This window comes from Ovis aries, chromosome 20 (genome assembly GCF_016772045.2).
Source record: "Ovis aries strain OAR_USU_Benz2616 breed Rambouillet chromosome 20, ARS-UI_Ramb_v3.0, whole genome shotgun sequence".
In the NCBI taxonomy this organism is placed as follows: domain Eukaryota; kingdom Metazoa; phylum Chordata; class Mammalia; order Artiodactyla; family Bovidae; genus Ovis; species Ovis aries.
This window is the reverse complement of record NC_056073.1, coordinates 23,978,802-23,993,939: the sequence shown is the minus strand read 5'-3', so window position 1 is coordinate 23,993,939 and position 15,138 is coordinate 23,978,802. Positions and strand designations below refer to the sequence as shown.

General features: G+C 40.5%; 1 protein-coding gene across 3 annotated transcripts in view; it reads left to right on the top strand.

Moving 5' to 3' along the window:
- Positions 1-15,138, top strand: part of PKHD1 (PKHD1 ciliary IPT domain containing fibrocystin/polyductin) — a 454,852-nt gene that overhangs the window by 185,902 nt on the left and 253,812 nt on the right. For all 3 annotated transcript variants that reach the window (XM_060403704.1, XM_060403705.1, XM_027959080.3), the window contains exons 42-46: positions 1,300-1,356; positions 1,591-1,721; positions 11,327-11,439; positions 12,899-13,004; positions 14,988-15,122. In XM_060403704.1, coding sequence (XP_060259687.1) covers positions 1,300-1,356; positions 1,591-1,721; positions 11,327-11,439; positions 12,899-13,004; positions 14,988-15,122 — 542 coding nt within the window. The remainder of the gene's footprint in view (positions 1-1,299; positions 1,357-1,590; positions 1,722-11,326; positions 11,440-12,898; positions 13,005-14,987; positions 15,123-15,138) is intronic.

Sequence of the window (15,138 nt, the reverse complement as noted above, 5' to 3'; positions counted from 1 at the left end):
AACACATGGAAGGCTGGCTTTGCTTATTTTTACTTTTATTGCTGTAAAGGAAAAGTTTGTTGAAACCTGGTGTTGAAATTCAGGGAGGCACCATAACAATATTATTTTAGAGGGAAACAATTTTGTGGAATTGGTATTAACTAGGCAAGGAATAAAACCTGCAGGAGGAATTTGGCCTTGACTGCTTGGATATTGTGAGTGGAAGCTCTTTGATCTCTACTGTGTTGTAGGTGATGGAATTAGAATATCTGTCAGTGAATTTTAGATAAGCTACTCAATTCATGCAAAATAAGTTTGCAGGCTCAGATGCATGAAATGACATAGGAAACCCAGATATCTGAAGACCTAGAAGAAAGGGGATCTGTGGGGCTGCTCTGTATGGATGCTGCACGGTTGACTGAGTCTCGGTAGAATCCATGTGTGTGTGCTAAGTTGCTTCAGTTGTGTCTGACTGTTTGTGACCCTATGGACCATAGCCTGCCAGGCACCTCTGTCCATGGGATTCTTCAGGCAAGAATGTTGGAGCGGGTTGCCATTTCCTTCTCCAGGGGATCTTCCTGACCCAGGGATTGAACCTGCATCTCTTAGTCTTTTGCATTGGCAGATGGTTTCTTTACCACTAGCGCCACCTGGGAAGCCCTTCTGTAGCGTGGCCCATGCCCTTTTATTCTGTTCTATTTCAAACCTCCGATCTGAGTGTGAGTGTCTCAGATCCTGTCTAGCCTATTTATTCAGGACATGCCAGATCTTCCAGGGGAAGAGAGGGGCATGCAGATGGTTGGTGGCCAATTCAAAGAGCTCAGGGTGGGGCTGGACATAACAGGGGAGCGTGTGCCATTTAACTACAGAGACAGTCACTTAGATTCTTCTTAAGAAGTAAAACAATAGATCTATTTCTTTGTTATTTTTATTTAAAATGAGCTTCTGATTTCTCTGATAGCTCAGTTGGTAAAGAATCCGCCTGCAGTGCAGAATATCCTGCTTTGATTCCTGGGTTGGGATGATCCCCTGGAGAAGGGAAAGGCTACCCACTCCAGTATTCTGGCCTGGAGAATTCCATGGACTACTGTTTATGGGATCGTAAAGAGTTGGACACAACAGAGTGACTTTCACTCACACTCTGATTCATGAAGTTCTAGAACTAAAAGGTTCACATAATCTGTGTCTGTCTGATTCATAGATAAAAACACACGCACAAATTGAAGCAAGCCACACCAAAACAAGAAATAGTATTAAAGAAGCTCTCATTTTCCTGGGTGGCACAAAATGTGCTGAACTAACATCATCTTTTGTTCTCAGGTACATCCCCCGAGATAAGGTATATCCCTTGGGAGGTTATTCCTGGAGGAGAAAAGGGTAAATATGTAAATAGGTTTTAAATTTATTACCATCTGTTTAAGTTGTCATACATTTTATAGACAGGGCTGCTGGCAGAATGTTAGATATCTTAAATTTGTTGAACGCACTAGATGTTTACAGCTGTCTACATAATATACACATGATGAGAACTATAACATATATTAGTAGAAATAAGAATGTTGGGTTGAGTACATATTAATTATGTTGGCGAATCCCCTTTTCTTAAATTAGGCTGGTCAGAACAGGGGAACATAATAAGAAACAATGTGATCATTCATGTTTCTGGTGCTGAGGGACTCTCCAGTCCTGAAGTGGTGACACCGTCTGGTATCTACATCCGCCATCCCACCAATGTTATAGAGGTAAGAGCTTCAGATCCTCTAGTGAGATTGGAGCTGAGAGGCATAATGTTCACTCTGAAAATTATCCTGAGTGGCAGCATCAGTGTTGTGGGATAAATCACTTACTTGCTGCACATTGGTAATGGGAAACTACTTTATGATTTTTGATTAAACAATTTTAGGATAAATGTAATCATTTCCTCAGAATTCCCATTAACATTCTTTGAAGCAATGTCTTTATGAAGTGAAATGAAGTAAATACTGATTACTTTCTGGTCATAAAATATCTTCCTGAGTTATATGTGGTGGTCACTGAATTTGGCCTTGATTCTGATAATAATTATGAAAATCTTCATTATGCTACGGTATTAATGTGTTCATATTATTGCCCTTTAAGAGTGTTTAAAACTGAGGGTCAGCAGAGTTGTGAGGTGAGTGAGAGCATGTCAGATTCCAGGATGAACAGAGTACAGTTGACTCTTGAACAACACGGGTTTGAACTGCATGAGTCCACTTATACTCAGATTTTTTTCCATAGTAAATGCTACACTCTCATATTATCCACAGTTAGCGTGGAACCATGGACACCGAGGAATCATGTATATGCAGGGCCGATTATAAATTTTACGTCAATTTTTGACTGCGTAGAGGGTCGACACCTGCAATCTCTGCAGTGTTCAAAAGTCAGCTATACACTCTGTTGGCCTTGGTTTTTTTAAAAAATTCCATTATTTAGTACAACTTAACATTACTTTTTCTTGGTAAATTTCTATCTAAGCGGTTTAAGGAATTATTTTTTTCTGGTAGTTTAACCACAAATCTGTGAATGAGGAATGGTATCAGAGTAGTATGAAGGCCATTTAGTTTCCCCTTTTCCAAAGGTTTTGTCCCATGGACTATCTATGAAAGGGTTAAGGGCCTCACTCTTCAGGACATGGCTCTGAGTATCTACTGTGACAATTATGCCAGGTTTCTGAGGAATGGAGAGAATGAACATCTCTCTCTCTCTCTCTGATCATTTGTTTTTAATTCCTTCAGCTGAATAACCCCTAATAAAAGTCATGGTTATCTCTTCAACCCTCTGCCATACTCTTAATTATGTTTATTCCAAGCACAGCACTTACACACTATTTTAGGTGCCTAATAGGGGCAGCTAATATGCCAGTGAGGAAAGGAGGCAGAACTGCATGGACTGAAGGAAACCCAGCTCTAGACACAGAGCAATGAGAGCAACATTTAACTTGTTGGCGACCACAGGGCTTGTTGCATAGCCATCACAGTAAGCTTTGGGGACTTAAGAGCTATGTTTTATATAGTTTCTTGGATTGCAGAATCATGACTACTTTGAAATGCCTAGAAGAAAGGATACCCTCAGAGATGCCCAGGTCGTCTTCCTGCAGGAGACTAGAATGTATCTAAATCCACATTGAGTGTCAGGGGTGCTGCCTGCTTTGCTTCACTGGGCAGAATCTTGTCTCTGGGGCAAGTGTCCTGACTACTAGTTGACTAGTAAGAAATGAGCTGACTAGCAGCCACTATGAGGATCAGTATGGATGTTCATTCAAAAACTGAAAATAGAGTTGCAATATGATCTGGTGGTCCCACTCCTGAGCATGTTTCTGGAAAAAATGAAAACTCTAATTTGAAAAGAAACATGTACCTAAGTGTTCATAGCAGCACTATTTGGAAAAAGTGAAAACTCTAATTCAAAAAGATACACTCACCTCAATGTTCATAGTAGCACTATTTATGATAGCCTAGGCATGGAACCAATTTAAGTGTCCACTGAATTGATAAGGAAGATGTGGGGTGTATATATATATATACATATATATATATATATATATATATATATAAAATAAAGAATTATTTAACCATAAGAGAATGAAATAATGCTATCTGTAAAAACATAGACGAACCTAGAGATTATCATACTAAGTGAAGTAAGATAAAGAAAGACAAATATCACATGATATCCCTATTTGTGGAATCTAAAAAAAAAAAGGTACAAAAGACATTATTTACAAAACAGAAATAGACTTACAGACATAGAATACAGGCTTATAGTTACCAAGTGGGAAAGGGAGAAGTGGAATAAATTAGGAGTTTTGGATTAACAGATAAATGTTACTATATATAACGTAGGTAAATAACAAAGACCTACTATAGAGCACAGGGAACTATATTCAATGTCGTGGAATAACCTGTAACGGATACGAGTATGAAAAAGAATATATATATTTGTAATTGAATCACTTTTCTATATACTTGAAACTAACACAAAACAAACAAGCAAAACAAAATGAAGCAAAAGAAATGAGCTGGCTATAGGTGTAGAGAACCAGAGGACCACATGCGAGCTCGTAGGTCGCCTGAGACTTTGTAGACTGACCTGTGTAACAGTGCACAGTCAGCAATGAATATATTGTTCCCCAAACAGGTTTTCTGATTCCTGTTAGATGCCTTCCCTTTCCATTCATTTACTTTCTTCCTCTTTACAAAGTTAAAAAACAATACAGTGCTTGCATTCGGAGAATGAGATTTTAGTTTAAGGTGGTAACATAGGTTCATTAAGTACATTCATTAGGTATATTCCTGACATTTTCGTCTTCAATGATCTTGAAATTCTGTTGTTAAAATTCTGTTATAAAATGATCTTAAATTGGCTTGTAACTTTTAGTCCCTGTAGTTGCTCAATAAAAATTAATTGAATATAATAAATGAATGGATGTAGGTATAATTCCATAATCAAAGAATGGGGGGAAGAAAGAGGAAATTAAAGAATGGATCCCAAGATCCCTCAATCATTTTGATGACTGAAAAATAAGGTGTTTCATCTGTGTCAGCATTTAGATCCCGTGGAACTCATTTCTGATTGTTAAATTTTGCGCAGTCCCCTCCAATTTTGCAGCTGTGCCCCTGGGGTTCTGCTGTGCTGTCTCTTTTGTGTTCTGTTGTCTGGAATGTGCCACAACCAAGGGACATAGGTGTAACTGGGCATATGTGTCAGAAGCTAAAACTTAGGAACGTCTTTTAGTGCCTGTGAAGATCATTTCAGTCGTTGGACAAATAGTAAGCTCGTGTTTATTGTATTTTAAGTGGATGATATGCATTAAAATGTATCTTAGAAATATATTTTTATTCCAAAATGATAATCAGGAGGCTACAACAGTGATGGGGTGGTGCGTGAGGTGCAGTTTGTGAGGGGGGTGTGTGTGTGTGTGCAGTTTGGCACAATATTTTTTTTTAAGCTATGCGTTACTGTGAATCAATAGGATTTTTCTTTTTTAAAAAACTTTTAAGTTTGAAATAATTTTAGACTTAGAAGTTGCATAAACAGAACCAAGAGTTCCTATGTGCCTTTTCCCCAGCTTCCCCTAGTGGTACATAACATAACCATTGCCATAGGGCAATGGCACAACCAGGAAATCGGTGTTGGGACTATATTATTATGTAAACAAAAGCCTTTAGATTTGAAGGTGACCTAATCCCAGTGGCTGGACAACCAATCCAGAAAGCCTACATTATAGACATTGACCTTGAAATCTCTGGCCTAGCCTGGCAGGCAGGAAGAAATGGAGCTGATCCTTAACTAAGTCTCTGCAGTGATTTCTAGTTGTAAATTGTTCCTAGATCCAGAGACTAGGACCAAATGTTCTGCCCAGTGCATGGAATTCACCTTGGCTCCCAGGCAGCCATCTTTACAGTTCACTCACCTTCAACTCTGCCTGGTATAAGGATATTTCAAGTGAGATATTCCTTTTTAGTTTTCATAGCTGCAAGTGGTTCACTTACCTCACTGCCCAGGCTGCCACTGAGCTAAATTTGGGGCAGTTTCTGTGAGAAGCAAAATCTTAGCCTTGTGCCCTTCTTGCTAGTGAGGGCTCAGTGTGGTAGTCTTGTTTGACTGGCCAAGGAACTCGAGCTGTTCCTTTGTATACTCCTTAGATAGGTCTGGCCAGGCTTTCCAGCAAAGATCGGTGGTGGTTCTTCCATGCATAAGCTGTAGCATTGGGAGCACTTCATTTCCAGTCTGTCTCCCTTCCACACTCCAGTGTCTTGTGTCTCAGACTCCTTTATGGGCATTTCTTGTTACCTGTCCAGAGGCTTCACCTTTCTCGTAGACTTAACCTAGTTTGACCTCAGGCTGGAAGGTTTTTGCTCTCCATCAGCGAGAGTCTGTGCACTCTGAGTGCTCCAGAACATCCCATCTGTATGTGGGCTTTGGACATTTCCCATGACCAGACCCCTATTTAGAATAGCCAATGGAAACCCCCTAAAGACCAGTCCTTTGGAAGCATCCATTTGATTTGAAGGGAATTTGTTCTGGTTTGTGAATCAATTTTGTAAGGAATTCTGTGTTTAAAGGCTGATTTCAGCTCTCTAGCTCTCTCCACTCAATAGCTAATGTATATTTAAGAGCTGCCCGAAGGGTTGACTCACTTTTTTTTTTTTTAGTGACTACAGATGCACACCTCAAGGAGCTGGCATACTTGGGCAGTTAATTTCTCTCTGGAATTTCTCTTCCTTGAATGTCCATAATACATTGACTTCCGCAAAGAATTGATTTCCACACAAAATTCCTTGCTTGCCTTAAACCCTTCCCCACAAGCCGCTGGCTACCTGCATACATATGTGCTTTCTTCTCATGAATCGTTTGTAGCATACCCAATTGGAATGGAGAGTAAAAAAGGCTGGAAAGCAATGCCATCCGACTGTGTAAGTGCTTCTTTCATTAAAAAAAGTGAGCCTTACTGGCTAACAGAAGACCAAAGTTGCAAATATCCTGCCCAACTATAAATGTACTTGGAAAGCATTTATCTATGATCACCCAGGAGCTCCAAAAATACTAATGACACCAGGGCAGATGATTTAACAAATCTATTCATTCCCTCAAAATACATGCCTGTCTAGCCAAGACAGTGAATAAGGATGAAGTCGTTGGAATATATTCTGGAAATACTTGAATCTTTCCCTTCCTGGTAGAGTCGTGGTAATGAATTAGCATCTCATCGGTAATGAAATAGAAGTGTACATTCAAGTTGAGACGATCATGTCTAACCTCTTGTGAACCTTTCTTGTTGTTTGTATACTTTTGCAGAAAAGGTAGGAGTTTCAGAAGCTCCCGTTATGTAACTCTCAGTTCTCATATACACGTGACCTTTCTAGTGACTCACGGGGCGGTAGAGAGAGACACAGCCACGCTGCACTGGCTGTGTGGAAGGTGGAGCTTCGTATGTACTTCTCTGAGGAAGCTTCCTGTTGTGTAACCATAACGGAATCAACAGTCACATTGCTTGCTTGTGTTTCTTTGAGGGCGCTTTTATTTAGTGCTTCCACTGGGCGCTTGGATCTGTCAGCTTAGGAACAGGGATTCTTCCAAAGCTGAGGATCATAAGTGCATGTCTTATTTTCTAGCTGAGGGAAGAATTGCGATAACGGATTCAATTGCTAATAAGTGTTCTTTGGGGGAGTGTCTAATGGAAGATTTGATGGTTTAAAAAGATATAAATACCCTCCCAGTAAAAACTGTCAAAGTATTCTTGTTATAATTACCATGTTTTTATATTTAGGTTGGTCTCTCCATCAAAATTTGGAGATAGGATACTGGAAAATGGGTATGGGTCATTTCAAGAACACATACAGACTATTTTTTTTAACCATGCTAATATTAGCATGGGCTTCTCTGGTAGCTCAGATGGCAAAGAATTTGCCTGCAATGCGGGAGACCCAGGTTTGATCCCTGGGTCAGGAAGATCCCCTAGAGATGAGAATGGTTACCCACTCTAGTATTCTTTACTGGGAGAATTCCATGGACAGAGGAGTGTGGCAGGCTATAGTCCATGGGGTTGTGAAGAATCAGATGCAACTGAGTGACTTTGAGCAAGAGAGTATTTGGGGCCATAAGATTCTTTGGTTGTGAGAGGCTGTCCTCTATAAACTAGCATTCCTGATTTCTGTGCAATTAATGCTAGTAAAATCTCTCTCTTTCTGAGTTGTGACAACAGAAACTGTCTCCAGAAATTTCCGCATGCTCCCTGGGGAACAATATCATCCCAGCTGACAAACACAGCTCCAGACTTTACCCAGCCCCCCAAGATAATTGGGGTCTTAAACATGGCCCAGGTCCCCTGAAGTCACATTAGCATCTTTAATAGTGATTCAGCTTCATATTCAATGATATCCAAAAGTCACTTTTGGTGTGTGGAAAGATATGGGATTGGAATTTTAAGTGGCTTCAGGAAATGGAAGAAGTGCTCAGAATCCAAAAGAATGAAGTGCAATGGAGAATGGGCATCTGGTGCACAGAGAAAGAAGCCGTTCTATGGCTGAGTGAAAGAGTCCTGGCTGGTGGGTTACAGATCCCCGGAGTGAGTGAGCCTTCAGCGCCCCCAGTGAATGAGAGGCTGATATTCAGGAAACAGCACCCATGATTATGTCAGTAAGCCATGGCCCACCTACCAGGTCTCAGCAGTGTAGTCTCCCTGCCAGGCCTCCCATCTCAGGGTCAGTTCTGGCCTTCACTCACAGTTCCCCAGAGGCCAGGAACCTCCAGGGGCTGGGGCACTGGTTTCTCCTTTCGCATACGCCAGGAGTTGAGTATTGTTGGTTTTAAAACATCCTATTTCAGGGCTCCCTTTCCCCCTGGCACACAAGGTGTAGAGCTGAGACTGGGCAGCTTGTTCCCTGGCTTTCCTTCTCTGGGTTCCCATGGGAGAGGACAGATGCCCACAAGTACATAGGATGTATCTAGCATCCTGATCTGTCGGCTGTTCATTCCTCCCACTAAAACAGAACAGCCCACGTAGCATTGACTATTGCCTGGGCTTAAGAGGTTGTAAAGTCAGTGGCTACAGGGATCAGCCTGATATCATAAAGAACTGAAGCAAGAAAGGTGGGGACTTTCCAGGTGGGGACTTCCCAGGTGGGGACTTCCCAGGTGTTCTTGTGGTAAAGAATCCACCTTCCAATGCAGGAGACATAAGAGACATGGGTTCAATCCCTGGGTTGGGAAGATCCCTTGGAGGAGGGCATGGCAACCCACTTCAGTGTTCTTGCCTGGAGAATCCCATGGACAGAGGAGCCTGGACAACTACAGCCCACAGGATCTTAAACAGTAGGGCGTGACTGAGTGACTTAGCACCACGCATGGCAAAGTCATCCATTGTCCAAGACAGCAGGCTCTTCTTAGCTCCAGCTGATCTATGGCTATCCCACAGGAATTGCACTCAAAAAAATTTTTTTAAAGTGTCTGAGTTTTTATCTCAAGTCTCCTGGTTTTAAAATGGTGCAATAAAATGCACATTTTTGTAAACATTGGATATAAACAAGCAAAGTACCTCTGTGTCTAGTATTACACTCTTTAGGGAGTTGGCTTTCTACTCTGTCTTAAAATATACTATATAATGATGGATATTTGCAGGTATTTAATTGAATTTATATAAAAATAAGCTCATTGTGTCATTTGCTCAGAATTACAGCCTCAAAGTCATATCATCAATTGGAGAATTTAGGTTTTATATGAGCATATCAGTTCAGTTCAGTTCAGTCACTCAGTCGTGTCCGACTCTTTGTGACCCCATGAATCGCAGCACGTCAGGCCTCCCTGTCCATCACCAACTCCCGGAGTTCACTCAGATTCACATCCATCGAGTTCGTGATGCCATCCAGCCATCTCATCCTCTGTTGTCCCCTTCTCTTCCTGCCCCTAATCCCTCCCAGCATCAGAGTCTTTTCCAATGAGTCAACTCTTCGCATGAGGTGGCCAAAGTACTGGAGTTTCAGCTTTAGCATCATCCCTTCCAAAGAAATCCCTTCCAAAGAAATCCCAGGGTTGATCTCCTTCAGAATGGACTGGTTGGATCTCCTTGCAGTCCAAGGGACTCTCAAGAGTCTTCTCCAACACCACAGTTCAAAGGCATCAATTCTTCAGCACTCAGCCTTCTTCACAGTCCAACTCTCACATCCATATATGACCACAGGAAAAACCATAGCCTTGACTAGATGGACCTTGGTCGGCAAAGTAATGTCTCTGCTTTTGAATATACTATCTAGGTTAGTCATAACTTTTCTTCCAAGGAGTAAGTGTCTTTTAATTTCATGGCTGCAGTCACCACCTGCAGTGATTTTGGAGCCCAAAAACATAAAGTCTGACACTGTTTCCACTGTTTTCCCATCCATTTCCCATGAAGTGATGGGACCGGATGCCATGATCTTCGTTTTCTGAATGTTGAGCTTTAAGCCAACTTTTTCACTCTGCTCTTTCACTTTCATCAAGAGGCTTTTGAGTTCCTCTTCACTTTCTGCCATAAGGGTGGTGTCATCTGCATGTCTGAGGTGATTGATATTTCTCCCGGCAATCTTGATTCCAGCTTGTGTTTCTTCCAGTCCAGCGTTTCTCATGATGTACTCTGCATATAAGTTAAATAAGCAGGGTGACGATATACAGCCTTGACATACTCCTTTTCCTATTTGGAACCAGTCTGTTGTTCCATGTCCAGTTCTAACTGTTGCTTCCTGACCTGCATACAGATTTCTCAAGAGGCAGGTTAGGTGGTCTGGTATTCCCATCTCTTTCAGAATTTTCCACAGTTTATTGTGATCCACACAGTCAAAGGCTTTGGCATAGTCAATAAAGCAGAAATAGATGTTTTTCTGGAACTCTCTTGCTTTTTCCATGATCCAGCGGATGTTGGCAATTTGATCTCTGATTCCTCTGCCTTTTCTAAAACCAGTTTGAACATCAGGGAGTTCATGGTTCAAGTATTGCTGAAGCCTGGCTTGGAGAATTTTGAGCATTACTTTGCTAGCATGTGAGATGAGTGCAATTGTGTGGTAGTTTGAGCATTCTTTGGCATTGCCTTTCTTTGGAATTGGAATGAAAACTGACCTTTTCCAGTCCTGTGGCCACTGCTGAGTTTTCCAAACTTGCTGGCATATTGAGTGCAGCACTTTCACAGCATCATCTTTCAGGATTTGAAACAGCTCCACTGGAATTCCATCACCTCCAGTAGTTTTGTTCGTAGTGATGCTTTCTAAGGCCCACTTGACTTCACATTCCAAGATGTGTGGCTCTAGATTAGTGATCACATCATCATGATTATCTTGATCGTGAAGATCTTTTTTGTACAGTTATATAATATAAACTATATAATAAAACTATTATATAATAGTTTGCATCTGCTAATTCCAAACTTCCAATCTAGCCTCTCCCACCTGCTACCCCCTTGGCAACCAGAAGTCTGTTCTCTATGTCTGTAAGTCTGTTTCTGTTTCAAAGATATATTCACTGGTGCTGTATTTGAGATTCCACATATAAGTGACACCGTATGGAGTTTGTCTTTCTTTCTGACTTACTTGGCTTAGTGTGGTAATCTCTAGGTCCATCTATGTTGCTGCAAATGACATGATTTCATTCTTTTTACTGGCTGAGTGATATTCCATTATACATACACAAACCTACACACACACACACCACAGCTTGTTTTTCAGAATGAATGTATGATCAAGGTATATCAATATGACTTGGTAGGAATTAAGTGAGAAAGCAGAATGAGCACATTTAAAAGTCTTTCTAGCAGCCTTATTGTAATGGACTAACTATGATTAAACTATAATTTCTGCAGGGAAACAGGGTGTTTGCTGCTGGTTATGGCTACTTTTTTCATCTTGTGACCAACAAAACATCCCAAGCTCCACTCCTCTCATTTACACGGAATAGTGCACATTCTTGTACAAGGTAACTTTGGGGAAGTTCTTCTACATTTTGGGTGTAAGGTTTATCATTTAACATTTTTTTTTGTATAAGACTCATAGAGAAGGTTGAATAATGCTTGGCCTCCATGTAAGATTTGATGATATATCTGAGTGAGCATCTTCGGTCATAAGTTTGGTGGTGAAGGGGAGGGGAACAGAGAGAGAGGTCATTTGAGGGGGCACAGGACACAGAGTCCCTTTTGTGGCCAGAGAAGAACTTAATAGAGAGCTGAATTAAACTCCCAAGAGACTGGGGGCAGCTGGAAGGCCAGAATGCCTGAGCTCAGGAGCTGAGTGGGGAGATGAGGTTTGGAGAAGAAGCTCTTTGCCTGTGACTTGCACACTGTGAGATGAGGGTGACTAGTTCAAGGTCTTTGCTATTTAGAGGATACAGTCATCTGCTCAGAGCAAGGACTGGGAAACATGGTAGAAAGGTAAGGAAAATGTGAGCTTCAGAGTCAGTCAGGACTTGATTCAGAGCTGGACTTTAAGTAACTTGCTTTTTTCCTAAAGAGTCAGACCTTTACTTGTAAAACAGGGACACATCTCTATCAAAAGTTTGATTTGAAAATTAGAGATGACTTATGTTATACACCTAAGAGAACAATCTGGAATATGGTAGGAACTCAATAATTGATGGAAAAAATTCTATTAAGCAATTTATTATTAATATTATTATGTTTGACTGTGTTGTGTGGCTTGTGTGATCTTGTTTCCCTGACCAGGGATTGAATCTTCACCCTCAGCAGTGAAAGTGCAAAATACTAACCACTGGACCTCCAGGGAATCCCTCAATATAAATGCTTCTGATAATAGTTACATTAATAATAGTGAGATCATATTGTAATGATGGGAACTTATAAGGAGACTGGAATGAGGATTAAGCACCATTGTTCAGCCATGTTGAAGTGCTGGCTGAGCTAGGATCAGTACATGTGCCATGAAATTATTATTAAGATGACAAGGTTTTTTATTTAATCTAGCAGCTTTCAGCAACCCTGGGATATGAAGGGAGAAGGTATCAAAAACATGCCACAATGCTAGGCCATTTCAGGGAAAAGCACAAAACTTGCACAGGTTATAAGCTCTGGTATATGGCTTCCTCAGCAAAGGGGTGGATCTAGAAGAGGCTGATGGAAGAGTGGGGCTCTGTAGGGCTAGTCAGGGGTGTCCAGGTTCCTAGGAAAGAGCTGATAGAATTTACAGGGGCTGATAGAATGGAAGAGCATCATGGCAACCTGCAGCTTGCTGAGATCCAGGCGCAGGTCACAGAGGGTGACAGAAAGAAAGGCCGAGGGATGGGCAGTGACCATCAGAGAGAAGATCTCCTCTTCAGTCTCACTTATTCCCTTATTCAGTATCTTCAGTTTTATATTTTCCAATGAGTGAGACATATGGAATGCAGAAATCAGCCGAATTTCACTCTTTATCTTTCTCCCCAGGTCTGGTCTCTTTGTATACCCTAAGTTTCAGCCACCTTGGGATAATAGCACTGGCTCCACCCTGTTCCAGAATTTCACAGTTTGGGGAAGTGCAGGTGGTGCCCAGGTATGTTTCTTTAATTTTTTAAAGTTAGAAATGTCATTTATTTTCTTGTGGTGACTTATTCTGCATCTCTACTTAAAGGGTGATGATTTGTTTCAGGGGGAGGATTGCTATATTATCACAGCTTTAAGGAGCCAATAGCATCATAGGTGTGTGTGTCAAATAGTTGTTGAATGAACAGATTCCTAATCAGTAAGCCAAGGTTTGTCCATTGCCTCTGTGGTGACTTTTCAGAAGCTCTAATAAGGAACAACAGAATCGTAGAGATTTGCAACCAAGAAGAATCAAAGGAGGTCATCTATTCTTCCCCTCACGTGCTTATTTGGGGAAAAAGTTAAGGCTCAGAAAGTAAAGGGATTTGCCAAGGTCACACCCTTTGTTAGTAGCAAAATCAGGTGCAGAATCCAGACTGCAAAGGTTGTGTGTTTGATACCTAACATTATCTTTCAGTCAAGTGCTGTTCATCAATGAAACACAAAAATTCCAGATCAAAGTGGCATTCTCACTTTTACCAATGGGCCAAATTTTATATTCTTTGAAAGGAAAATGCTCATGTTACTCATTTACTTTTCTTTATTGCAGTGACTTCTTATAAGAAAGCTTTGTATGCTCACTATTACCAATACCATGTAAAAATTATCCAGGGTCTCTATTTGGTGTTACACAGAGAAAATTACATACATTTGGTCTCTGCCATGGAGAAATATGAAGCCTAAGATACAAAGATGAAGATATACATCTACAGGACATTCAGAAAATAGAATAAAACATATAATTAAGTCACAGTAAGAAAGTTAGGTATTTATTTCACATATTCACTGATTCAGCATAAGGAAAATGATCATAGATAGGGGGGAAGTCTCAAAATACAAAATTGGGGTAGCTAACAGGAAGAATCCCAGTTGTACTAAATATTTTGTTTTCATTAAATTTGATAAAGTACTTTGTTTCTCATTAGCGCAATGAATATAGTGGGGACAAATCCCTCTTATGCAGAGAAACAATTTGTGCCTTCCAGAGGGTATAATGCCTGTAATGAAGTAAAACCTGTTGTCAAATTAGTTCAGGTCATAGCTATATTGTTTACATAAACCTCTGTGTCTTCAAAGATCTATCATTCTATAAAAGGTAATGTAGAGTGCATGTAGAGTGGGAAATGCAAGCTATTCAGTTCTTGAAAATTCAAGCACAAAAACTGATTGACAAGTAAAAGCACTAAACTATGGTAAATCAAGGTTACCGTGGCCTTAATTAATAGGAAACTCCCACTTGAAGATATGAATGTAAACATGGCCCTATTTAATAAACAAAGGGGTGACTGTATAAGTTTAACTGGCAGTCCTGACCTCCACCCTGATTTTCAAAATGGTTGAACTGAGAGCTGGGAGAAGTAAAAGTCTTGCTGAAGATCACTTAATTAGCTAATATCAATGCCAGGTAAAAACTTAGGCCTCTGTTCCCCAAGCTAGTGTGATTCTTCCAGCTCTAACAAGTGTGTTTGGTTAATCCTTGATCCTTGTTTGGAGCCACTAACCTAAGCTGCATACACATAGAATGTATTTTGAGTCTATAGTCATGCTGAATTACTTACTTCTTATTTGCAAGTTTTTGACAATCTTAGTTAATAATACTGAGGTAAATATTAAGTACTGGAGTTCCTGGATGTTTTGTTTTTCTCCATTAATTTTGTGTGATTTGACAGTTGCAAGCTTACTGTAAATACCTGAAGAATTCACATTGACCTTTATAATGCATCAGTTGTTAGGAAGAGAAATGAAAAGTGCAGAGGGGATGTTACCAAAGGGGGCTAGTTAATGCTGACCTCACGGCAACTTTAGGATGCCTACACAGATATTGATGGACAAAAGCTGCTTAAATATGATATAGCACACTCATTTATACTTAATAATTAAAGAAGCTACAGGAAAGCTGCAAGAAAATCTGAGCCTCAGACCTTTGACATAACATATATTGTTGTTTTTATAGATTTTTAGAAGTAGCAATCTTCACCTGAAAAACTTCCAGGTTTATGCATGCAGAGATTTTGGAATTGACGTCTTGGAAAGTGATGCAAATACATCAATTACTGACAGCTTACTACTTGGTCATTTTGCCCACAGGGTAAGTGCTATCATGT